At 48.6% G+C, this 23,661-nt stretch overlaps 10 protein-coding genes across 10 annotated transcripts; 5 read left to right on the top strand and 5 right to left on the bottom strand.

Annotated features, from left to right (window-relative positions):
• Positions 1-282: 282 nt before the first annotated feature.
• N7518_006819 (putative SNF2 family helicase/ATPase PasG) lies at positions 283-3,095 on the top strand (the record flags this gene model as incomplete). Its single annotated transcript, XM_057187746.1, has 4 exons — positions 283-504; positions 567-1,391; positions 1,450-2,194; positions 2,245-3,095. The coding sequence occupies 4 exons, from the start codon at positions 283-285 to the stop codon at positions 3,093-3,095; spliced, it is 2,643 nt and encodes an 880-aa protein (XP_057039449.1).
• Positions 3,096-3,630: 535 nt separating this feature from the next.
• end3 (cytoskeletal adaptor protein SagA) lies at positions 3,631-4,970 on the bottom strand (the record flags this gene model as incomplete). Its single annotated transcript, XM_057187745.1, has 3 exons — positions 3,631-4,370; positions 4,432-4,666; positions 4,731-4,970. 3 exons carry the CDS (start codon positions 4,968-4,970, stop codon positions 3,631-3,633), a joined length of 1,215 nt encoding a protein of 404 aa, XP_057039448.1.
• Positions 4,971-5,246: 276 nt separating this feature from the next.
• N7518_006817 (mitochondrial K+-H+ exchange-related family protein) lies at positions 5,247-6,181 on the bottom strand (the record flags this gene model as incomplete). Its single annotated transcript, XM_057187744.1, has 3 exons — positions 5,247-5,581; positions 5,635-5,690; positions 5,745-6,181. The coding sequence occupies 3 exons, from the start codon at positions 6,179-6,181 to the stop codon at positions 5,247-5,249; spliced, it is 828 nt and encodes a 275-aa protein (XP_057039447.1).
• Positions 6,182-6,548: 367 nt separating this feature from the next.
• On the top strand, positions 6,549-7,781 carry N7518_006816 (phospholipase D regulator; the record flags this gene model as incomplete). The annotated part of the gene is made up of 3 exons (XM_057187743.1): positions 6,549-6,774; positions 6,833-7,700; positions 7,757-7,781. 3 exons carry the CDS (start codon positions 6,549-6,551, stop codon positions 7,779-7,781), a joined length of 1,119 nt encoding a protein of 372 aa, XP_057039446.1.
• Positions 7,782-7,869: 88 nt separating this feature from the next.
• On the bottom strand, positions 7,870-8,406 carry N7518_006815 (cupin domain-containing protein; the record flags this gene model as incomplete). Its single annotated transcript, XM_057187742.1, has 1 exon — positions 7,870-8,406. The coding sequence occupies one exon, from the start codon at positions 8,404-8,406 to the stop codon at positions 7,870-7,872; it is 537 nt and encodes a 178-aa protein (XP_057039445.1).
• Positions 8,407-10,004: 1,598 nt separating this feature from the next.
• Positions 10,005-12,613, top strand: culA (cullin culA; the record flags this gene model as incomplete). The annotated part of the gene is made up of 6 exons (XM_057187741.1): positions 10,005-10,054; positions 10,120-10,189; positions 10,265-10,281; positions 10,342-10,412; positions 10,467-12,364; positions 12,425-12,613. The coding sequence occupies 6 exons, from the start codon at positions 10,005-10,007 to the stop codon at positions 12,611-12,613; spliced, it is 2,295 nt and encodes a 764-aa protein (XP_057039444.1).
• Positions 12,614-13,334: 721 nt separating this feature from the next.
• On the bottom strand, positions 13,335-16,134 carry N7518_006813 (uncharacterized protein; the record flags this gene model as incomplete). Its single annotated transcript, XM_057187740.1, has 5 exons — positions 13,335-15,320; positions 15,372-15,399; positions 15,517-15,759; positions 15,878-15,982; positions 16,076-16,134. The coding sequence occupies 5 exons, from the start codon at positions 16,132-16,134 to the stop codon at positions 13,335-13,337; spliced, it is 2,421 nt and encodes an 806-aa protein (XP_057039443.1).
• A 72-nt stretch (positions 16,135-16,206) lies between these two features.
• Positions 16,207-16,575, top strand: N7518_006812 (uncharacterized protein; the record flags this gene model as incomplete). The annotated part of the gene is given in 3 exon segments (XM_057187739.1): positions 16,207-16,224; positions 16,236-16,340; positions 16,495-16,575. The coding sequence occupies 3 exon segments, from the start codon at positions 16,207-16,209 to the stop codon at positions 16,573-16,575; spliced, it is 204 nt and encodes a 67-aa protein (XP_057039442.1).
• Positions 16,576-16,723: 148 nt separating this feature from the next.
• Positions 16,724-18,323, bottom strand: sakA (mitogen-activated protein kinase HOG1; the record flags this gene model as incomplete). Its single annotated transcript, XM_057187738.1, has 9 exons — positions 16,724-16,847; positions 16,902-17,085; positions 17,142-17,220; positions 17,274-17,630; positions 17,685-17,784; positions 17,839-17,882; positions 17,935-18,064; positions 18,138-18,185; positions 18,268-18,323. The coding sequence occupies 9 exons, from the start codon at positions 18,321-18,323 to the stop codon at positions 16,739-16,741; spliced, it is 1,107 nt and encodes a 368-aa protein (XP_057039441.1). The 3' UTR covers positions 16,724-16,738.
• Positions 18,324-20,838: 2,515 nt separating this feature from the next.
• On the top strand, positions 20,839-22,195 carry gpaB (guanine nucleotide-binding protein subunit alpha gpaB; the record flags this gene model as incomplete). Its single annotated transcript, XM_057187737.1, has 6 exons — positions 20,839-20,965; positions 21,024-21,369; positions 21,426-21,554; positions 21,607-21,736; positions 21,787-22,025; positions 22,096-22,195. The coding sequence occupies 6 exons, from the start codon at positions 20,839-20,841 to the stop codon at positions 22,193-22,195; spliced, it is 1,071 nt and encodes a 356-aa protein (XP_057039440.1).
• Between the last annotated feature and the right edge of the window lie 1,466 nt (positions 22,196-23,661).

Genomic DNA, 23,661 nt, shown 5'->3' with positions numbered 1-23,661 from the left:
GAAATGCCGCGTTGAGGACGCGCTCTTACTTCGATCTCCGATATATCACAAACTGCCGTCCAATTGTGCGCAGTTTTCATCCAGTCTACGAGTATCCATTTGTTGGAAACTAGTGCACACCATATCCCTTGGTATCACATTCGTTTATCCCTCCCCTCCCAGCGCAACTTGACGTTGCGAAAACTTCTGCACCCCTGCGAATGACGTACCATCTCAATCCATCTAGTACTCGCTTTAGATCACTCACGCTCTTTATATTGTGACTCAATTCTATCAGACAGAATGTCTGTTGAAGACACAGCTACTCCCACGGATTCCCGTGCGGGGACTACGGCGCCCGAATCGGTCATTCCTTCGTCGCCGCTCACAGACCCAACTGAGGCTGACTCGAAGTCTTCTCATGATAAAGACGACAAATCTAAAGCAGATTTGACCGATTCAGAAGATGTTGAGGGGATGGATAGCAAGGCCAAGGCCTTGATGCACTTGTTGAAAACCAGCTCCGTATGTCCAATCCATCCTCGTCGTATCTCATCAAATAGTCTCATATCTTCTCGTACCTGCAGGTCTTTGTCGCTATCATGTCAGATAAAATGAAGCAGCAACAAGAGGACGCACGCTTGGCAGCGATCAAGCACAACGAACAAGCTGCCGCGAGTCAGAAAAAAGCCAAGTCTCCTGCTGAATCTGCTCGCCGAACCACTCGAACTCGGCCAACTCAAGATGCGACGGAGGAGAAGACATCCTCTAGTGGCAAGGGCGCCAACGAAAAGACCACAGGATCGACTAGAGGTCGGCCTAGGCGGGCAGCCGCCGCCAATGGCAGCTCTATTTCTAATTATTTCAAGAAGGCCGACGTGGAAGTGACTGAAGACAATCCCTCGGTGCAGCAAGCCCTTGAGAAGGCTGCAGACGACTACGAAGCGAACCCCACGGCTCTTGGTGAGCAGCACTTAGTCGCGACACAGCAGCCAGCACTTGTGAGCGGTGGCAAAATGAGAACATACCAGTTGGAGGGCCTCGAATGGCTCAAGACGCTATGGATGAATGGGCTTTGTGGCATTCTTGCCGATGAGATGGGCCTTGGAAAGACTGTTCAAGCAATCTCCATGATTGCTTTCTTGAAAGAGAAGAATGTTTCGGGTCCGTTCTTGATTGCAGCACCGCTGAGTACGGTGAGCAATTGGGTAGATGAGTTCGCCCGATGGACCCCAGGAATTAAAACGATCTTGTATCACGGCTCCAAAGATGAGCGAGCTGTCATGCGCAACAAGCACATGAAAATGAAAAACCAGGGAGATATGGACTTCCCGGTGGTGTGCACATCCTACGAAATCTGCATGAATGACCGAAAGTTTCTGGCTCAATATCAATGGCGTTATATTGTTGTTGTACGTTTGTTTCAGTCCTTTCCTTTACAACATTTACACGACACTAATCGATCTATAGGATGAGGGTCATCGCTTGAAGAACATGAATTGTAAGCTCATCAAAGAGCTTTTGACCTATAACTCGGCCAATCGTCTGTTGATCACTGGAACACCTCTTCAGAACAACATCTCAGAGTTGTGGTCACTTTTACATTTCCTGCTTCCGGAAGTTTTCAATGACCTCAACTCATTTGAGGGGTGGTTTGATTTCTCCTCAGTCCTGGACTACAAGGGCCAGGCGAACCTGGTTGAAAAACGCAAGCGTAACTTGGTTACCAGTATGCATGCCATCCTTAAGCCCTTCCTTCTGCGACGTCTCAAAACAGATGTGGAAACTACCCTCCCCAAGAAGCGGGAGTACATTTTGTACGCCCCTCTGACTCCCGAACAAAAAGATCTATATCGGGAGATAATCAACGGTACAGGGCGTCAGTACCTCGAGGGAAAAGCTCTGGAGCGTCTGGAGAGTAAGAGCAGCAGCTCTACGCGCTCGCAAAGTATGAAGCGCAAACGGAGTGACGACGACGCAACGCCGGTCAAGAGCGCTAGACCCAGCGGGACATCCACGCCAGCTAGCAATAGAAATAATTCTAGCCGCCGTTCCCGGCGCAGTACGCGTCAGAGTTACAATGATCTAAGCGAAGGAGAGTTTGATGAGCACCTCCGCAAACTCGAGCTGGGAATTGAAGTAGATGAAAAGCAGGTCGACCCCAGCGATACTGAGCTTGAAGAGATGCAGCAGGCTGAGAATTTGAAGCTTGCTAGTACGTCCTTTTCAAATCATTTCCTATTTTTTGCTAATATTATCTTGCAGAGAAAGAGATTGGGCAGAAGAAGATGCAAAACCCGGTTCTGCAGGCCCGTCTTGCCTGCAACTCTCCGCACAATTTCTACTGGCCTTGGATGGACGAGTCCTCTTCTGTAGACGAAACACTCGTCTCCGCCTCTGGGAAGATGCTTTTGTTGGACCGTTTGGTCTCGTGTTTGCTGCAGAAGGGCCATAAGATTTTAATTTTCTCTCAGTTCAAAACTCAACTTGATATTATTCAAGAGTGGGCAACAACCCTTCGGTCTTGGGAGTGTTGCCGAATCGACGGCGCTATTGCACAGTCAGAGCGTCAGGCTCAGATCAAAAACTTCAATTCCAAAAAGAATCACAAGCTCTTCCTCCTGAGCACCCGAGCTGGTGGCCAAGGAATCAATCTCACCGCTGCCGACACCGTCATTATCTATGATTCTGACTGGAATCCGCAGCAGGATCTTCAGGCTCAGGACCGAGCCCACCGCATTGGCCAGACCAAGCCAGTGATTATCTACAGATTGGCAACGAAGGGTACGGTTGAGCAGACACTCCTCGAGAAAGCGGATTCCAAGCGCCGCCTCGAACGTCTGGTAATTCAGAAAGGCAAGTTCCGCTCCCTGCTCGACCCCAGTGCAAATTCCCAGGATATCGAAGAACTGCGCAAGGTCCTTGGCGAGAATGACTTCGAGCGGTTCGACGTTGGTGCCGACCCTGCGTCGATCTTGTCAAATGAAGATCTTGACATCTTAACCGATCGCTCTGAGGAGGCTTACCTGCGTGCTGAGAAGGGATTGGATACCAAAGGGGATGCGTTCATTGCAGTTGAAACGAAGCGCGATCCTGGTGAGAGCATCCTTTCTTGAGATGTTTAATGGCTGTCTACATTATTTCTTCTCTTCCATCCAAGCTACACGCTGGATGATATCCAGTGGTTACTGGATTGTACCCATATCTATTGGTCGGCTAGCTGGTTTAGTTGGCGTTTACCTACAAGGTCGGATGGGTGGCTTATTCGTGTATGTTTCCTCGTCTAGATACCTAGACCATTGCTATTATACCGTATGTTCAATTATTTCAATATTTCTTACACTCGGCAATAAAGATTATGCAGTGCCATTTATATAGAGTGGCATAAACTCACTGTAGTGCGTAGGATGGACCATAACTCGAGCCTTAGCGGCACTATAGTTACATAGCCCCCATTCCATAGTCAGAAATAAAGATGCAAAGACTATCCATTTGACGCCTGAAGCTCCCTAACAAGAAAATGGCTGTACATGATAGTCGCGAGAATCAAGAAGGTAGGACATATATGCAGCGAAAGGGGCAATGGAAAGAAAACAAGAAACAAAAAGTATTAGGCCAACAATTCCGCTAGTCCATATCCACAGTAGTCAATCACCGCCGAGCTTTCTCGTCCTCAATCTGGCTGCGGAGATCCGAAAGGACATCATGCCGTTGGGCCATATGTTTCTTCAGCCCTTCCACCTGTTCCCCAACAGCCTTGACATCCTCCCGGAGTCGCTCCAAATCCTGACCATCCTTAGCACGGCCAGTACCCTCACGCAACTCGCGCAACTCCCGCTCCTTATACTCCAAAAGCGAGAGTGCCTCCTTCTTAATCAAAACCCAGTTGGGCCGGCCATCGTTGCGCGGCCCATCCCGCCTAGATTCGGAGGCTTTATTGGCGGATTCTAGCTTCTTCTCCAATTCCGCAAGCTCGCGGCGCAGCCGCACCTTCTCCCACTCCTCGTCCTGGATCGTGTCGCTGAAATCCGTTCCCTTGGGCTGATACGAGCCCTTGCCACCAACGCCTAGACGGCCGAGGTAGGTATCGCCGAACTTGGCCTTGCGGCCTGACCGTGTTTCAGTGTCACCGTCTACGCCGTAGCGCTGTGCGGGTCGCGTCTTGTCAACTTGGTAGTCAATCTGGTTGTGCTCGAATGAGGCGCGCAGCGAGGCGGGGATGGTGCGTGGGATGCGGAAACCCTCGTGGCGGAAGTTCAATATGTGCAGGAAGGCGAGCGTCGCATCTTTATTTATCGCGGGTGATGCGGAGGGGTTGACCAGGTTCCAGGCGGAGCGGACGTCCGTGTCGGGGACGTCGAGCGATTCGTAGAGCGGTTGTAATTGTTGGACTGGGGTCTGTCAGCGGGGTATTTTTCTGGGCGCGCACAGCGCGCTGTAAGGGCTACTCACATTCTATTTGGCCGCGCGCGTTCCGGTTGGCGTCGTAGATCTCGGCATACTTGTTCTTGTCGTCGGGCTTCATATACCAATCAAAGCCGTCCTTTAGGCCGAGCGAGTCGTCCTCGTCTTCTATCCGCTCGAACTGCTCCTGTCCGCTGCTTAGTGCGCGGGTCGCATGGACAAGATGTGCTTTGGACTCTGGAACTAGCCAATCTGGCAGGACATTTGGGACATCTTGTAGTTCCTGTTTGCAGATAAGACTTGTGTTAGAGCGATTTGATAATTATTCAGGAGGATGGATCACTTACACCATTCACCAAGTCGAAGACTAAGCGCATTGCAACACAGAACTCCTCGAAATCTAGCTCTCCATCTCCGTCGACATCGGCAATGTCCCAGACCTTCTCGAGTTGATCATCGCGCAGCCGGCTGTTCCTCAGCACGGAGGCGGCCTGGGAGCTGTTGAGGTGTTTTTGACCATTTGATAATGAGGCGAAAATCTCCCAATATCGCTCAATCTCCCATTGCTCAATCTTTTTAGTAGCCATGATGTATGGAGCTCCGATAAACGTGGTAGAGGATGAGGTGGGAACAATGGGGGGAGAGACTCGGATTTACCTACTTCCGTCAGGGGCTCTGAGGTCATTGGGCTCACAATGTAATTATCCTTCTCTATAGCATTTATATTGAAATGTTTATCATAATTATGGTTCACATGGATATCTATTAGAATCTATCTGTTCCTTGCATTATGGTACATGATTTCCTGTGTTGAGTAGGAGAACTCGTTATCCTGTCCTCACGTAGTGATTAAATCTTCGGCGTCATGAATCCTTCTTCTCGTCTTTGTTCTCTTGTTTAGTCTTCTCTGCAGCCTCGAGTCGCTCACCGACTTGAATAATCGCTCGTTCAGCTTCCAAAACAAGCTCCGGCGCTTCCAGGATCGTAGCCAACTTCTTGGCATCAGACATCTTCAACAGGACCCGATCCTCGCTCTGCTCTATGTCGTCGGCAACCTCGGAATATGATGGCTCGGTCGCGGAACCTTCCAGTACTCCAGATACGCGTTTGGCATATAGCTGTTCTAGCCCCGGTAATGAGATAGGGTTGAGGATATTCTGTCCGACGAGTAATTCCAGGTGTTTTGAACCATTCAATGCTGTATTCTCGTCAGTTTTATGAGCCATCGCAATGTAGACGATCAAAACTAACCGCGCCAGTGGGACCAGCCCCGATATGCCAAGTAGAAAAAGGGAATATTCGGAACCCTGCTCTTTATTAGTATACCATATCACCGGAGAAGGCTCATGTCTTTCACATACACTGGTATCAATCCAAGTGGGGCGGTAATCGGCGCAGCTATTAAGCACCACATCATCTTCTTCCGATGAAGCTCCTGTCTCTCCGTGGCGACCGTGCGCAGTACATCTTGAACTCGCTCCAATCGCACCGCGTTACCAGGGAACAGCACATCCACCTTAGTCTTCCCATGATCCCCATTAACTCGCTGTTGGGTCTTGAATGAAGGAATGCTTTTGAGGGCCCATTCTTCGTATGGTATCCGTTGCTGGACTCGATTGCCCCAGCGAACAAGGTGCATCTTCCATCCTTTGTCGGCTTCCTCCCACTTGGCCCATATTTCAGCCGCCTTGGTTGTGATCCTATCAAGGACCGACAGCTCCTTCGCTAAGTCCTTGCTAAGGGGCCGAGCATATACGAGAACTCGCTTTGTGGAGATCGGAATTAGGAACAGGCGCATGGTGGTGGATGCCTAGGAAAATTGGCAATTGGCACTCGACAATCGACAATCGCTTGATCGCGGGCAAGATAATTGATAGATATCCAATAGTTATTAAGAGAAATAGTGGAAGACTTCGAAATTAAACGTTCATTGAAACCTGATCCTGTTTTTCGTGTGGGTGAAAAAGGGATGCGGGAGTAAGCAGGCCTGGAGGTCCACGCGCATAAATCCAGACGTCATCCGAGGTCCGCGTACACTTTGGTTTCGGTCCCTGAACACTGTAACTTCATACTTGAACAAGAAGCAATTGGGGATTCGCGGGCAAACTATTGATTGAAGTTTCCCGCGACTCCCGGGTTTCAGCTTTCAATTTCTGTCCTGTATTATGCACAGCTCCAAAGACAGCCCTCCAGGGCGGATCATTGGTGACAAGCTGACAGAGAAGTGTTCGCCCATTCCAGAGGCACCCCTGACATCCCAGCTTAGCATTGAGACTGAGCCTACTGTTCACAATAAAGCTTCCGATCTATCACTTGCGCATACAGATGGCCAGGGCCAGACAGCGGAAGAGATCGCGTACTCCCAACGCTTCGCCTTGCGATCTTTACCTGGTATGGTTCCATTTAAAGCTCAATCCGACGATCACTCACTAATAGCGAGTCTTTATAGCCTGGATTCGCTCGGTCGACGAACCCGAGGAGGACGGAGATAAAGCTACGGCAAGCGATAGCTTACTCCCTTCCCAACCAAATGACGCGTGTGTCGCTCAGCACAACCATTCGCCCTACTCGTCCTCGAAGCCGAAACCTAACCACACGACCAACAATGGCCTGTTCGTGGAGGACTCTCCAATGGTCAACCGTGAATCACGCTGGGTGACATTCTCACGAGCGATCCAATACCCCCGACCGCCCGGTAGAGAGGAACAGCATGTCACGTCAGAATGGCTGAATGAGAATCATGGTGATTACTCGCAACCATGGCGAGGAAAGCATTTGGAGGGCGATAGTCCGGAGTACCCGCTGCACAGCGGAGGCCGAAGGGATATTTGGACCACGCGTTTCAGAAACACGCTTCTGCGAAGTCCGATCGTACCGTTGATTCTTCGAATGACTGTCTGGTGCTTCTCACTCTCTGCACTGGCCCTGGGTGGATCGATTCAGCAAATGGCTAATCAAGGGACACACTCTCAAGGCCCATCGGGATTGATGGCAATTATCGTCGATGCAGTCGCCATGGTTTACCTCCTATACATCACCTTCGATGAATACACGTCAAAGCCCTTAGGTTTGCGTTCTCCTTCTGCTAAAGCCCGTCTCCTCCTTCTGGATATATTCTTCATCGTCTTCGATTCCGCCAATCTTAGTTTGGCATTTGCTTCACTTTCTGAGGTGACAGGATCCTGCACCGAAGCGGAGGTCAACCAAACAATCGATCCTCGAAATGATGGGATATGTACGCGACAAAAGGCACTTGCTTCCGTATTGCTAGTCGCGCTCTTGGCTTGGCTCATGACGTTCTCTATTAGTGTTCTCAGGTAAGCCCCCCTGTCTATAATTGGCATACTCGGTCCATTTTCTAACGCTCTAATAGGCTTGTCGAGAGAGTAACACAGTGATTTTTGAGCCTTATTGTGTTTCATGAATCTTTTAGCTGTTGATTACATATACCATTTAAGCGATACTTGATATTGCGCAGGCGCAATTTTAGACGTGCATGGCAGGGCCGTCACCACCATACAACGGATCTTGACGGAACCACGCCACATCCTTGATTCTCCGCAACTTTGCTTCCTCTTCTGGCCTCCCATAACACATATCCCACTGTTTTCCGAGTGGATATGCGCCCACCATTTGGAACTCTTCCTGATTCCAGTGCAGGTCCTCTAAAAGTCGATGACCCACGCCCGCAGGCACAATGATAAAATCACCGCGCTGTACCGTTGGCTCAAATCGTCCGGGGTTCTCTTCGCCTCCAAAACACAGACGCGCTCTCCCTGAAACGACCCCGAGCACCTCTGGCGTTGTGGAGTGAAAGTGGGTTTGGGTGTACATGCTAAACACCCACTGAGGAACAACCTCGCCTACTGCCTCCAGGTGATCTTCGAGCTCTGTGGCTGTGGCATTGAAGGCCCCATGGTATATCATGAGCGGCTTGGATTGGATCGAAGTGTTCGGTATACGTTGCCACTCGGGGATTTGGCGAGTGGTCACTTGAATGTCTGACTGTGGAGTTATGGCCATTGCGAGTGATTGTTTTTGCTTTGCTCATTCTGCATTGGAGAAATGTTTGGAGGAGTTATGTTGTAGGTTGGGCGGTAATACCTCGGCGCGCAGGTATGACGTCATCCGCGGTGGGGGCTGTCAATAAAGTACATAGAACCTCAGGTATGTAGGTTAATGACCATACATTCTCCTGGCTATATATGATTGGCACTTTTTACTACTTTCGTATTTCGTACATACTAATCATGGCAATCCGGTGTGGTGGGCTGGCTGCACCGATAGCAAAATTCCATTTGCAATTATACTGATTGGTATCTTATACTCTGTATAAAGTAACTTCATACAAAAGGTTAGCGCAGTATCGACTTTTCTTCCAGAAATAGTTATTCGGGGCCGTGTTTGTCAGGTTCTGTTGTATATACTTACAGGCCTGAAATCAGTTTCACCAATTTATATGATGCTATTGTAAATGATTTTCATTCTGAACAAGAATTTCGCTCTCTTTTGCTTAGCCGGGCCCTTCTGTGTCCGATATGACTTTCCATCCAGTCGAATCCTGCAGCATGCTTGACGAGAAGAAGATCTTGAGTTGGATATTTCTACTCCGTAGATGTTCAAGTCACTCTAAAATACATATCTTTCTTCAAGCATGATAATTCTTACTAGGGTTGATACTAGTTGTTTATACTAGTTATATATATCTTCATATTTTTCTCTTAACTAGTTTGGGAGTTAAAATCGATGTTATGATTATGTACCTTTTGTATGAAGTTACTATATAAAAGATACCTAATTTGCAGCCGTAGGGTGTTAGCTTGGCACGATTGTCTTAAGATATGCGAATGTCGTCATTTATTTGTACACTACACACGTAGACTAGACCTGATCAGGGAACTTGAAGGTTATAGTCATGTATTCCCATCTGTTTCTAAGATTCTAAGACAGCAGGGTGCTTCTTTTACAGCCTAGCTTTGCTATATGTCTAGGAGAGTTTGAAGTCCGTAATAGTACTAGGTATAAATATAGATCTATGGATCAAGTCTCACTAGAGATATATGTCGTGATACAGATATAGAGACAGGTTTATTATGGAGAAACCAAAGCCCCAATACATGTATATCACCACATGCTAAAGTATCGTCTGATAAAGAAATAATAATCTATATACTTAGAGCATCTAGATTCGCTTTGATCAAAAGCATCAAAGCCGATGATGTAGATTTGGCGGGAAAGCTCCGCCACCTCACCGCCTGCGGCAACAAGGCCATCATCCCCACGCTGGTCCTACTCAGCCTCATCATTTCTCTGCTCCTGTTCTGCCTAATCTCTTTTCCAATCTTTGCTCTAGACGTTCCCGAGGATATCGTCTTACTCTCTTCCCTCGACTGTCTGGACCCCACTCTTGCAACAACCCCTCCTCCCAAGCGTCTACCCTCATTCGATCACTCGAAGATCCTTTGAGGCGTGACTTGTGGCGCTACAACCGTCCTGAGGTAATATTCATGACGTGTAACCTACTGGTTACTATCGAGAGTTAAGAGCGCGTTGCTGACTTAGTGGAGTAGGACTCTCGGCCTGGACCACTCACCTTCTTCCGCATCCCACCTGCAACCGCGATGTCTCCCGCGATGCCGCCGGTACCTCACAAGGATGACCTTGATTCAACGTGAGCAGACAATGAATTGGGATTTTGCTTCAATGCGATGGTATGGCATGAGCTAACTGGGTTAGTTGGACATTCCTAGAAGCAGGAATCGAGAGCGTCATGCTCAACCTTGACGCCGGAATCGATATGAAGACCGTAAGTGAAATGCCGAACGACTCCCTGTCGATGAGTGTGTTTAAAAATAGAAGCTGACTGGTTGTTCTTGTCTAGTACATGGCTCTGTACACGTGTGTTCAAGATTCAACACCACTTCTCTGACGAGAACCACACTCACACATTGATATTAGGGCTGTCCATAACTTCTGCACATCCCAAAAAGCAGTCGCTAGTGGCCAAGGCCTACAAGGATCACGTGGGGGTTCGTTTTTCCCCCTGTATGCCAGTTCTCGATATGAGCTGACCTGGACTCAAGCCCATCTGCTCGGCGAGGAACTTTACAAATTACTCGGCGAATACCTCTCGTCCCATCTGAATAAGGTCTACAAACAATCACAGAGTCACACCGAGGAAGGCCTGCTTGGCTTCTACATTCGCGAATGGTACCGCTATACGACCGCCGCCAAGTACGTGAACCACATTTTCCGCTACCTCAATCGGCACTGGGTTAAGCGTGAGATCGACGAGGGCAAGAAAAACGTCTATGATGTTTACACTCTGCACTTGGTTAAATGGAAAACGGAATTTTTTGAAAAAGTCCATGAGAAGGTCATGGACGCTGTGCTGAATTTGATCGAGAAGCAACGGAATGGCGAAACCATCGAACAGTCCCAGATCAAAGCTATTGTGGACTCCTTCGTGTCACTGGGTCTGGATGAGAACGATAGCTCTAAGTCAACACTAGATGTCTATCGGCAGTACTTCCAGCAGCCGTTCATCCGTGCCACCAGAACCTATTATGAAAATGAGTCACGGCAGTTCGTGGCCGAAAATAGCGTGGTGGAATACATGAAGAAGGCAGAAGCTCGTCTGGAAGAGGAGAAGCTCCGGGTCGGTCTGTATTTGCATCCAGATGTCACCAAGAGCTTGACCGATACCTGCCTGTCTGTTCTCGTCACTGCCCACTCAACTTTGCTTCGCGACGAGTTCCAAGTCTTGCTGGATAACGAACGTCAGGACGATCTTGCTCGTATGTATCGACTCTTATCAAGGATCAAGGAAGGCTTGGATCCTCTGCGCGCGACCTTTGAGAACCACGTGAGACGGGCTGGTTTGGCTGCTGTCGAGAAGGTTGCTTCGGAGGGCGAAACACTCGAGCCCAAGTTGTATGTCGATGCCCTATTGCAAGTTCACACAAGGTACCAGAACTTGGTCGACGAGGCCTTTAATGGCGAGGCTGAGTTCGTGCGTTCCCTTGATAACGCCTGCCGAGAGTTCGTCAACCGAAACCGCGTCTGCAAGACGAGCTCTTCTAAGTCTCCCGAACTGCTGGCAAAATATACGGACTCACTGCTCAAGAAAGGATCCAAGTCGGCTGAAGAGTCGGAGCTTGAGGAGATGCTGGTGCAAATCATGACAGTCTTCAAGTACATCGAAGACAAAGACGTTTTCCAGAAGTTCTATTCCAAGAACCTCGCCAAACGTCTAGTTCATGTGAGCTCTGTTTCTGACGATGCTGAAACAAGCATGATCAGCAAACTGAAGGAGGCGTGTGGTTTCGAATATACCAACAAGCTGCAACGCATGTTCCAGGACATGCAGATTTCCAAGGATCTTAATAACAACTACAAGGTCTGGCAGGACAAAGTACTAGAGGATGAAGACCGAAAGAAAATGTCCGATGCCCACTTCCAAATCCTGGGAACTGGCTTCTGGCCCCTCAATGCCCCGACCACCCCATTCCTTGCGCCACCGGAGATAGTCAAGACCGCCGAACGGTTCCAGACATTTTACTTTGACAAGCACAACGGCCGCAAGTTGACATGGCTGTGGCAGCTATGCAAGGGCGAAATCAAAGCTAACTACATCAAAAACGCCAAGGTGCCCTACACTTTCCAGGTGTCGACCTATCAGATGGGCATTCTTCTTCTCTTCAATGAAACCGACACTCTGTCCTACGGTGAGATCGAAAAGGCTACTACCCTAGCTACCGAAATCCTCGATCCCAACCTTAGCATCCTGCTCAAGGCCAAAGTCCTCATCGCCAGCCCCGACGGCGCTAAGCCCGAGCCCTCCACTTCGTTTACACTGAACTACAACTTCAAGAGTAAGAAGGTCAAGGTCAACCTGAACATTCAGATCAAGTCTGAGGCAAAGGTCGAGGCCGACGACACACACAAAACGATAGAAGAGGACAGGAAGCTTCTGCTTCAAGTATGTCTCCTACCTAATCATCACCCCCCACACAGTCCATTTGTCCTAACCTTGCTATAGTCTGCCATTGTTCGAATCATGAAGTCACGCAAGAAGATGAAGCACGTCCAGCTTGTTCAGGAGGTTATCCAGCAGGTCAAATCCCGCTTCCCGCCTAAAATTCCCGACATCAAGAAGAACATTGAAGCCCTTATGGAGAAGGATTACATTGAGCGCATGGACGGCGATGAAATCTCGTACATTGCTTAAATCGAATTAAATTCCCCTTCCCCCTTCCCCTTCCCGCCCACTTCCTCCAATATTGCACAATCAACTTGTTTCTATTTCCTTTTTCTGTTGCTCTCTGCTTTTGCTACTGTCTCTTTCCGACACCAGTGGCTTCCTGTGTCCCTTTACCCTTCTATACCATCGATGATGGAATAGCAACGCAAAGGGAATGGGACCTCTGCTGGTCCAGGATAGAACTCCTACAATGGATAGCTAGCGGATAGAATCAGGCTGATAGGAGCATGAATTCTTCTCATTGTATCGGCGACTTATTTTATGTTTCTTCATAGCGCTGAGACGACAAACAAATGATGACCTGATTATTTTCTTTGCTTTTTGCTCTTCGCTCTCTGTTTTCTTTTCTTTCTCTGAAAATAACAAAATAACAAAATACAATAAATTCATGATTATGTTCTGCATAGCTGGCTATTAGGTATTCGAAGATTAAAACAACGCTGATCAATATCGAACATCGTAGAAACGTTCACTTCAATATTTCATTCAGCGGATCAATATGCGTAGTATTGGCTAGACCCAGTGCGTCCTTATGTATAGTCAAGACAAGAACTGTGCTAGAATGGATATGCTATGCAAAGTAGAGACGACAAGAGAGACAGAGAACAGAAGACCGAAAGTCCACGAAGTGCTGAATCATCCTAGATGCGAAAAATGCAAATCAACGCCAGGTTCCAGGTCCAGCGCGCTAGTTCGTACCAGACGAGTCTTTGCTCTGGGCCGGATGCGTCTCCTCTTTGACAGGGAGCCCTGTCGCTAAGTCCTCAGGCGGCGTATCTACCTCCACGCCGCTCGGGGCTGTGGGTTCCTTCTGGATCTGAGGAACAGTCTCCTCGGTCTTGAAACTCAACCCCAGGCCTTCATTCGACGTGAGAGCCACAGGGGCGAACCCGTCTGCATCGACGGTATCCTTTCCATCTTGCTTAAGGTTCTCGGTCTGCTTGTGCGGATCATAAGCCGGGAACCCCTGCGACAGAGGAGACTTGGGAAAGGGAGTTTCGATAGAATCGGATGTGGGAACGTCTTCGTAGCGCTGGAACTCGCCGCTATCGCGTCTGAGTATGATATTACTCCACCTCTTTCTCCGGCTGGTGCTACGACTCAGACCACCCTTGGGGCTCTCGTTGCCTTCGCTATTACGCAAGATGGAACGGCGGCGGCCGCGGTCCATCTCGGCTGTTTGGGTAACGATGGACAAGATCGGGGTGGATGCCGAAGTCAAGTCGGCATTGGGAGAGGTACTTGGGCTCGGGGATGTCACGCGCTTTTCTTGCCATTCGCGCCGCTTTTCGCTCGCCCAGGTGCCCCACGAGCTGAGATACGAGCCGGCTTTTTGGCTGGCTACGCTCACGGAGGCCTGAGCCTGTGTCAGGTCGACGGATGCCCTTGGGCGGTTTGCGAACCAGGAGGCATCGGAGGGATTCGGTGAAGTGGGGGTTGGTGATATTGGGGTTTCTTTGTCGATGGAGGTACGCTGCGATTGGGAGGCGGCTCTCTCTTCGGTGCGTTTGCGTTGCGCTTCGCGCATTGTCTCGAGGTCGGACCAGAAGCTGGTAAATGCCGCGCTCACTTTTTTTTGTCCGGTTGAGAAGTGGCGGTTCAGGGCCTCGCGGCCTTCACGGACACGCTCATCGAGGTGGAGGTCTGCTACCTGTTGTGCGAGTCGTCTTTGGACATCTTCCATTGTCAGACCGCCAGCGCTTGGGTGTCGTGGTTCAGTGATGGAAAATAGAAGCGCATCCGAAGTGAGACGTGAGAACAGGGCGTAATTATATGTGGTCTTCCACTGGGTAAGGAACTCTGTATTGAAGTCGATGGCAGGGTCTCCTTCAATGTTGAGGTTTTGCAGCTGGGTTCTGCTGCGAGCCGCCGATTCTCCAACGTCGGATGGGTAGAGCTCCTCGTGGTATTTCATGGACGATAATAATGCTAACAAGTATTCTTCGAACTGTAGTCGAATGAATTCTTCTGAGCCCATAAAGCCAAGGGTATTGGGTTGTGAAGGATGTTCCTCGTCCCAAGTGTCATTGACAATTTGTGTGAGCAGGTCAATCCAGCGCCTATCGGCCGCTGAGAGAACTAGGGCATTGCGGAGGGAAGGAGAATTTATGACGATACTGTCTTCGTCAAGGTTAATTAGAATATCACTGTACCGGTCCTTTTGCTGGAGAAGTAGCGAGTTTGTTGAGCCAACCACATAAGATTTCGTGCCATCATCTGCCAGCAGATCCAGCAGCTGGAGGGGTGTATAGGGGCCAAACATGCTTCCCTTTCCGAAAATCTGCAATGGAAGCCCCATGTATGCCAACAAAGAACTTCTGTCACTCGTCTTGAGAGATGTTGGTTTCTCAACAGTCTGAGAGTAGGTGTCAAAAGCAGGATCCGCGCAGTCCTGCAAGCTGTTGATAAGGCCGGGTATTAAAGAAATAAGCGAGAACTGAATCATGCATAGGCGTTCACAGCGTGTCCCGAAGAAAAGCATCTTGGGTTGCAACAGTAGTGCCTTAAAAAGAACCAAAGTCTGAAATTTGAATTCGTGAATCATCTCCCGTAGCGAGAGGCCTTCATAAATTAGCGAAGCTTCACGCATATCGGAAAGGATGATATCCTTACCCAAGTTCTGGTCTTTGGGGCCATCATTCAACAGAGAAATCACCAAGCCCTCGCGGAATTTCTGTATCCATGTCAGCATTTCATTCTATACACCGCCGCAAATAGTCCATACCTTCAAGATATCAACATCCGAGAAGTCACTGTTTATAACAGTGCCGAATTAGCCAAATTCCCCATTCAAGTCATGTTCTATCCAACTCCCATGCCAGCGCATCAGGGAAGCAAATAGCCCACCGGGGCAAGTATATTCCACATACCGTTGCGCGAACCAAGCCGAAGTCACCACGGAGAGCTTCTCACGCAAATGACCTACTCGCTGCGGAGTATCTGTCACGACTACAACGGCCTTTTGTACCGTTGACCGAGTCACATCGGGCGACGGGTTGATAAGCAGACTCGAGTCGATCTGGCGAGAACAGGCGATGCCGAACAGGGAAGTTTCAGGCGCAGTAGAGGTGGCCTTTCGGCAGAGTGTGAAATATGAGAATTCCTCGGTCGATCTGTGATCCGACGAGTTAGTGGGTCTGGCGCAAATCGGCGCTCCTCGTCGCGGGATTGCGCCAGAGGAGACAAAGAAGGGAGGAAACGAGATGTGTGTCGGAGACAGGGGTATCGTACAGATGTGCTCCGTCGGATAGGGCCATGAATGGGAGCAGAGACCAGTCATTCTCGGTTGCTGGGTCGTTTCCTTCTTCGGCAATGCAATGCTCAATTTCGGGGCCGCTGTAGGTCTCAGTCAGCTAGGTTCCAGTATGAATCCGTCTTCGTAATCGTTTCAAGATACGAGCTCGGGCTCTCAAGTGTCTCGTGGCTCACCGTGCATGGTGGAAATCTATGACCAAGACAATTGTGTCTTGTTTATGATGGACAGCCATCGCGCCGAACCTTGAGCGGATTCGGGGCGGCTTTGAGAAATGCAATTAGAATGCCGAGAATAAGCAGTTCCAATGAATGATTTGCAACATGTAGAAAATAGCTGCTTCTCCTCCAAAACCTCGACGTAGGTTTCGTTTCGCATGAGACTGAGATCGTCGCAAACAGGGGAACATCGCTGATACGGTTATCGCACGGGGAGCGGGCGGTGAGGGTAGCCCCGCCAATATGCAACACAGGTAGGCTAACTGGGGAAAAGTAATATACTAGTAGGTAACTAAGTGTTGAGGAAATAACTTAGATTGCGTAGATATTTCAAAGGATTAAAGGTTATGAGGTACTCCATCGCTGAACTGAATCAGGTTCCCCGTATGATTTCTCCTAATCACCAACCAATTCTTGACGACGCCGGAAGAGTTATGGACAAGGATTTCCAGAAATAAAAAAAAGAACAAAATAGAAAATGAAAAATAAAATAAAAAACACAGTGAATACGCCAGCTTCGTAGCACCCTTGAACAGAAATAGAGCCAGACTTCAACTTTTGAGACTGGAATTCAATGGCAGAAGAGCGTTTCTTGGGGGAAGGGGGTCTCACGTCAAAACATTATGCGAATGCCTGTCCAGTAGCGTTGCCCTGTACTGCGCCCTGTACCAAGGCTTGGCCAGCCTCGTTGCCTTGTTCAATGTTGTGGAAGTCGAGGATTTCCGAGTACCTAAGGTGGAAAATTAGTATAAGAATCGTGGCGGGTAACATATCCAGCACGTACATCATGATCTTCCAAGTATCTACCGGCAAATCGGCATCATTGAACGACCAATCGAACTTCTCTTGTGCGACAGGTTCATCGGTGGGGTCATGGTAGGGCGCCAGGTACTCATGCGCTAATGCTTCTGTGGCTTGAATGCGCTGCTTCGGGTTGAAAACCAGCATCCGCTCGAGCAGGTCAACCGCTAGAAAAAAAAGTTAGCGCATTGTTCACAACCCTATGATCTAAAATATGACGTACCATCGGCATCGGCGTTCTTGAATTTATTTGCGAGGGGTTGGCGCTCGCGCTTTGGTAGTGACTTGACAAATCGGAGGGTCTGGACCATATATTAGCATGTTCTCATCTTTCACCACACAAAGCATAACTCACGTTCTCGCTGCAGATAGTCTGGATCACGTCCTCGGGAGGAGTACCGAGCAGCTCCGTAATGATCGAGAACTGGTTTACATGGTCCTTTCCGGGGAACAGCGGCTTTCCTTCCAACATCTCGGCGAAGATGCAGCCCGCGCTCCAGATGTCTACCTCGACATCGTACTTTTGCCAGGTGAGCATGATCTCGGGTGCGCGGTAGTATCGTGTTGAGACATAGCCGGTCATTTGCGGGTCCTGAATGCGAGCAAGACCAAAGTCGCAGATTTTCAGATCACAGTTCTCGTTAATCAGGATGTTGCTGGGTTTGAGATCCCGGTGGACCACACCGGCGGAGTGAACATATTTCAAGCCACGCTATAAAAACGTTAGATTCCGGTGTCCCGGGTATTATTCCCGTGGAATTCTTACCAGAATTTGGTATAAGAAGTACTGGATGAATTGCTTTTCAAGAGGTCGCGAAGTGAGAAGTCGGTGGAGGTCAGTTCCCAAAAGTTCGGTGACGAAGTAACTGTAGTCATTAGTTTATACTGTTCACCCCGCTTTGTAGGTAAGGGGGACATACATGTCTTCCAAAGGCGAAATGAAAATGTCACTCAAGCTGATAATCTGCGGGATGTCAGCAAGTAAGACTAGTCCATTTATTTGACGGAGTACGGACGTTCTCGTGGCGGAGATGTTTGAGCAGCTTCAGCTCGCGGTAGGTTCGCTTGGACAGAACGGGGGTACTGAACGGCTTCATGATTTTCTTGACTGCGACTGGCTGTGCGGTCAATTGGTCTTTGGCAGAACTGTGGTATTAGTGGCCTCGTTAGTATATACTTGGTCTTGAAAATATCTTGTGCGACATATAATGCAACATACCAGACCAGCCCGAAGGCACCCATTCCCACCGGCTGCAGTTCCGTATACCTAGAATCAGTTAGCACCATCATTCCCTCAAGGCGCCTATAAAGCACCTCAAGTAGATACCAAGGAGCAGGGCATTGCGAACCGGCTGGTGATCTCAAAGGTGGTGCCAAAAATCTGGGCACGCACGAATTCCGCCATGATGGAAGGTGGGGGTATGCAAGCGGAAGTCGAGAAAGAGAGATATTCCTATCAGAATTCCACGTCAAAGAAGACGAAGGAGAGTGAAGATGGTAGCTTTCCAGAGAAAATTGCCAGAAGAAAGGGGTCGCGAAGAAAGCAAGTGTGTTGGCAACAGGTGTGGGGAAGGGACTGGGTGAAAAGCGCAGAAAACAAGGCCGATGACGTTGGCGAAGCCCCGGTTATGTGGATGACTCAGCAGCTTCTAGCCCGTGTATTAAAGTGGGTTTTTCTGAATATTATATGCAGATTGGCACGGTGGTTGTATTTCAATGTTATAATCTCTTTGGAGGTGTTATTCCTTGCAACTATACAAGTCTCATCCTATTCCATGTCCAGGTGTTGGTTATGCGAACTTCTAAAGTTGGCAGGTAACCCTCGCTCCACCGCGCGGCCCAGACCCTGGTCTTATCCCGGAAGATGTTTCCCTTGAACAGGATTGCTCGTTGGTATCGCTGATATAGAATGTAGAACTTGTATAGACAGATCAATGCGGTGAATTTTATCTATGTATATTTATAATTTTTAAATTCTGCGCTTAACTCGCTCGAGAACCAATATACGGAGAGCTCTTGGGCCTCTACTGAGAACCTTGGCAGGTCAGAGTACAACCCCTCACCTTCAACCCCCTTAAGCAGACCTGATAGATATTGGAATTTATCAAATCTACATGTATATAAGCTCTACCATAGCTTCCTCTCTGGTGCTTCTATAGGCCCGGTAGACTGTCCCGGAAGACATTGCTGTAAAAGAGGTCCGTTCCCCAGGCCTAGAGCACATCCCTCCAGCTATCAAAGCACAATTGACTGTCCCAATAGGCCAGCTCTGATATTCTCTGACGTGTCTTCTTAGCTTACAACAATGCAACTCCATGGATGCAATTTGGCAGCTAAGACATGTGAAACAATGCCTGTCACGCTACTGCGGACAACTAATACATGCAACAAAGGCCTTTGAATGAGGTGGTTGACTGGACAGGAATGCAGCTTATTTTAAACTCTGGAGATATATCTCCGGGGTTGTATTTCCTGAGTGTACCTGATAGGAATGTGCATATTCGCATACCTACACATATCTCCTTGGGAAATATATATATAGTGACTCTCCGTGGAGCCTGATGATTGCCTCTACCTCACACTGCCTAGGTATTAGTAATATCAAGCTCAAAGTGCTCTTCCTAGCCTTGATCTTGCCAGTGCGCCCTGCACATCCGTCCACAAGCCTGAATCTACTTCCTTGTCGTGAGGGGAGAGGGTCAGTGCCCGGCTTCACCGCATATCCAAGATAAGTCAGTGGTCCCAGGATGAAAGCAACATGCAGGTATTGCAAACTAGCAGAACCACAGTATATATGAGTATACAATCCTATATCATGGAGACTATCCAGCTGTACGGAGTACTCCGCGTCCCAACCCAACCCCGCCTTGCCTGAGGCCCCAATTTTGCCGGTACTCTCCACTTTAAAGCTCCAGTGTGGGTTAAAAGAGTATGGAACGGAGTACTTGGTACGGTACGGAGTACAGAACTCCTAATCAGAGATTTGGATTGGAGATTCGAGGTAAATAGAATCTATATAAGATGATCGAACTTCCGATCGAAGATACATGATAAGAACACATGATCGCACAGCCTGGGTCATCTGGTGGCGCCCCGTTCAATTAGAACCCCCGGGGCTGTTTTCTGTCGCTTAAAGAGTCTTGTCAATAGGAGTATTAGTATTACAATCTGTGATTGGGATGGTTATTGCCCGGCCTAAAATGAATGAGATCTGACAGCAGAACGTGCCCGTTTCCCCCGGGTTTTTCCATGCACCGACCTGGGACATAGCTATATATAAACCAGACAAAAGAAGGAAATGTACCGATATAACAATAAGCTTAAAGATGCAATTGGATATAGGTAATTGCATATCAGATATAAGATACAAGACCTATAACCACAAAGAAAAAGAAATTAAAATAATTACATTAATTACCGAATGTAAGCTGAGCCGTACCTGTTTCTTACATATCTTACACTCCCTCTCCACTCCCCCAGCATGACGATGGTCGCACTGACTCTACCTCTGATTCTTTTGGACTCAGGACACTTTTCTACCCTTACTCTACTATCACATTTACCACTCTCTAAGCTCAACATCTAATTTGAGATCCCTGCCTCTCCGCGTTTACACATATTCCGCCTCCCCCGTCCTAACCGCTAGACCCGAACTCAACAACTCTCCTTCTAAACCCGCTTGTCGCAACTCCTTCAACCTCAGCCTTGCCCCTTGACACCTCCTCAACCTAGGTCCCATTGAAATTGGCTCTGATCTCACGTATCCCTATTTCTACACCTGGTCGCGCTGATCCTTTCCCGTGCGTGGCGCTTGGCAGTCTTACAAGCGAAGGCTCCGGCCGTCTTGACCAGCACATTTTGTTCCTGCGCGTGGTGGATGAGTCTTCTCCCTGCTGGTCTGGGTTACTGACGATTTCGCAATGGGGTCGTGTTTCAGCTCGGAGTCCGCGGGGGACGCGGAACAGAAGAAGCGAAGTCAACAGATCGACCGCAAGCTAGAAGAAGATTCTAGGCGGCTACGAAGAGAATGCAAGATTCTTCTTCTGGGTAGGCATTCGGGTGTTCGCTTGGAGGAGAGCTGATGGTTGACTTTAAACTCGCGCAGGATCTGGAGAAAGCGGCAAATCAACGATCGTAAAACAGATGAAGATCATCCACCAAAATGGTTACACCGTCGAAGAACTTGCGCTGTATCGATTGACTGTGTACAAAAATCTGCTGGATTGCGCAAAAGCCCTTATCGGAGCATACCACTATCTCAAACTCGAACCGTCCAGCCAGAAGGTGCAGGATTACATTACATTTCTGGAAGAGTATAACGTGGACCCGGATCCCAACACTCCGCTCGATTCGAAAATCGGCGACGCGATTACATATCTCTGGAACGACCCGTGTACATCCACGGTTTTGGAACATCAGAATGAGTTTTATCTGATGGACTCGGCACCATAGTAAGTCCATCTATCGTTATTTCCGATCGCAAAGCCGAGTTCTAAGCTGTGATCAGTTTCTTCGACGAAGCGAAACGAATAACGGCCCCCGATTACGTCCCAGATGTTTCAGATGTGCTCCGGGCTCGGACGAAGACCACCGGTATATATGAGACACGCTTCACAATGGGCCAATTGAGCATACAGTACGTGGAAACAGTCTTCGACACGATTTGGAATAGCTCTAACCAGCCACAGCATGTTTGATGTGGGCGGTCAGCGCAGTGAGCGAAAGAAGTGGATCCATTGCTTCGAAAACGTGACGTCGATTATCTTTTGCGTTGCGCTCAGTGAATATGATCAAGTACTACTGGAAGAAAGCAATCAGGTATGAAGCTCCACACCGAACATACTATACCGGAGCTGACAGACCTGCAGAATCGTATGATGGAAAGTTTGGTTCTCTTCGACTCTGTGGTAAACTCTCGATGGTTCATGCGGACAAGTATCATCCTTTTCCTGAACAAGGTTGATTTGTTCCGCTTGAAGCTGCCGCGATCACCGTTGAGCAACTACTTCCCCGATTACTCGGGCGGCAACGACGTGCACCGTGCGGCCAAGTATTTGCTCTGGCGATTCAACCAGGTGAATCGAGCACACTTGAACCTATACCCACAGTGAGTTCACATGATCCTACATTGCCAGTTCCCACGCACCGTGATTTTTGACAGATTTCTCTTCCCTTAGTCTCACCCAAGCGACTGATACCTCGAATATTCGTTTGGTCTTCGCGGCAGTCAAAGAGACTATCCTACAGAATGCCTTGAAAGACTCGGGCATTCTATAGCCATTGAATATACCCCGAAAACCCAGTCACACAAGTGCCCTCATACCGAGTCATACGTATGCGCACTTTCCCTCTCAACTAAACTTACGACCAATCACCGTCCCTTTTCTCAACGTCGCTCTCGGTGTTCCTACTACACTCTTCAGGAGACTGCCTGAACAGTTTTTACCATACCCCTTTCGTCTTCTTTTGCTTTTTTTTTTTTTTTTTCTCTTTTGACCAGCTGCAGGTGTTGATGGCGCCTTTATGGCTTTCTCAGCTGATTTCCCAGGCGCTAGTTCTGGCCTGGGGATATCCCATTTTGGTACTTAATCTGGTTTCCTCTATCAAATATGGGTTTATGTTCCATAAAGGTCTCAGTAGCATGTTTGGACAGTCAACCATGCTACTGTTTCTGTTCCATGTGCCCTTTCCTTCTTGATAAGTCCCGGACTGAGCGTATGACAACCAACCCAGAAATGCCACCGGGCAAGAACCCGGTAGCGGGACTGAATACTTTCCGGACTTTCTTCGTGTGCTCGATACTCCTCACGAACCCATCACCAATGGGATTTTTATTTCCTTGTCTCCCTTGTCTTCACTGTTGTATCTTTTCTTTGCCTTGTCTCGAGGTCTGTTTCCAGTCCTTCACGCATACCAGGGCGGTTTTCCTATTTTCGACAGTGCCATGTCCTGCTGATATTATTTCCTCTAATTCCTCTTCTCCGTTTTCCTTTATCTGCGATCTCTTATTCTTCTCCTATCACAGCTCCCTATTGACCTGGGATTCAATTCCAAGCGCTTCCACGCCTGATGCTTTTTGTTCGCCTTCGCTTTTGTTCTTTATTGCTAGCTTGTTCAGCGTTCTTGTTTCAACCTCCCGAGAACTCTTACCTATCTTGCATGGACCGATACCAGGATTGCTGAGCATGGGCCCTATGCCAGATCGCGGTCCCCCCCGGAGCCCTGGTCAGGTGGAACGGAGCTGGAATTGGGACGTGACACGGGCTTATTATGTATAGTGAGCTTCGAGAATTACTTCTCCTATTCGAGTGTGTTGTTCATACTGTCCCTAGATGTGCTTAGTGTAGATATCTTTTGGGAGTGAGGGCAGGAGTGATAGAAAGGGTAGAGGAAGCTCTTTATAAAGAACTAAGAAAATATATCCTTGGCAAACCTACAACGTCCAAACCCCGCCCCACCCCATCTCACCGCCCCACCACTAGAGATTTCCCCGATAGATGTCACAAGGCCCCGCGGACTAGAACCCTCGGAAGCATATGGCCCTACCGCCGTGTAATGAATCTAATGAATCTAATGCATCTGGCTACCCCAGGTTTACGATCGAGTCCTGGTACCCCAGTAGGGCTACAAGCACGGTACATACCCGCTTCATGCAATGCGTCTGTGCGCTGGCATTTGCGGGGTAGGTTTGCAGACATCTAATGCGCTCAAGCTGGTATCTTCTCACCAAATCGTGGCAAAAT

The sequence above is a fragment of the Penicillium psychrosexuale genome (genome assembly GCF_028828465.1).
Source record: "Penicillium psychrosexuale strain IBT 29551 chromosome Unknown utg000004l, whole genome shotgun sequence".
Taxonomy (NCBI): Eukaryota; Fungi; Ascomycota; class Eurotiomycetes; order Eurotiales; family Aspergillaceae; genus Penicillium; species Penicillium psychrosexuale.
Note: the sequence above shows the minus strand (reverse complement) of the source record. Positions and strands in the feature narration are given on the sequence as shown.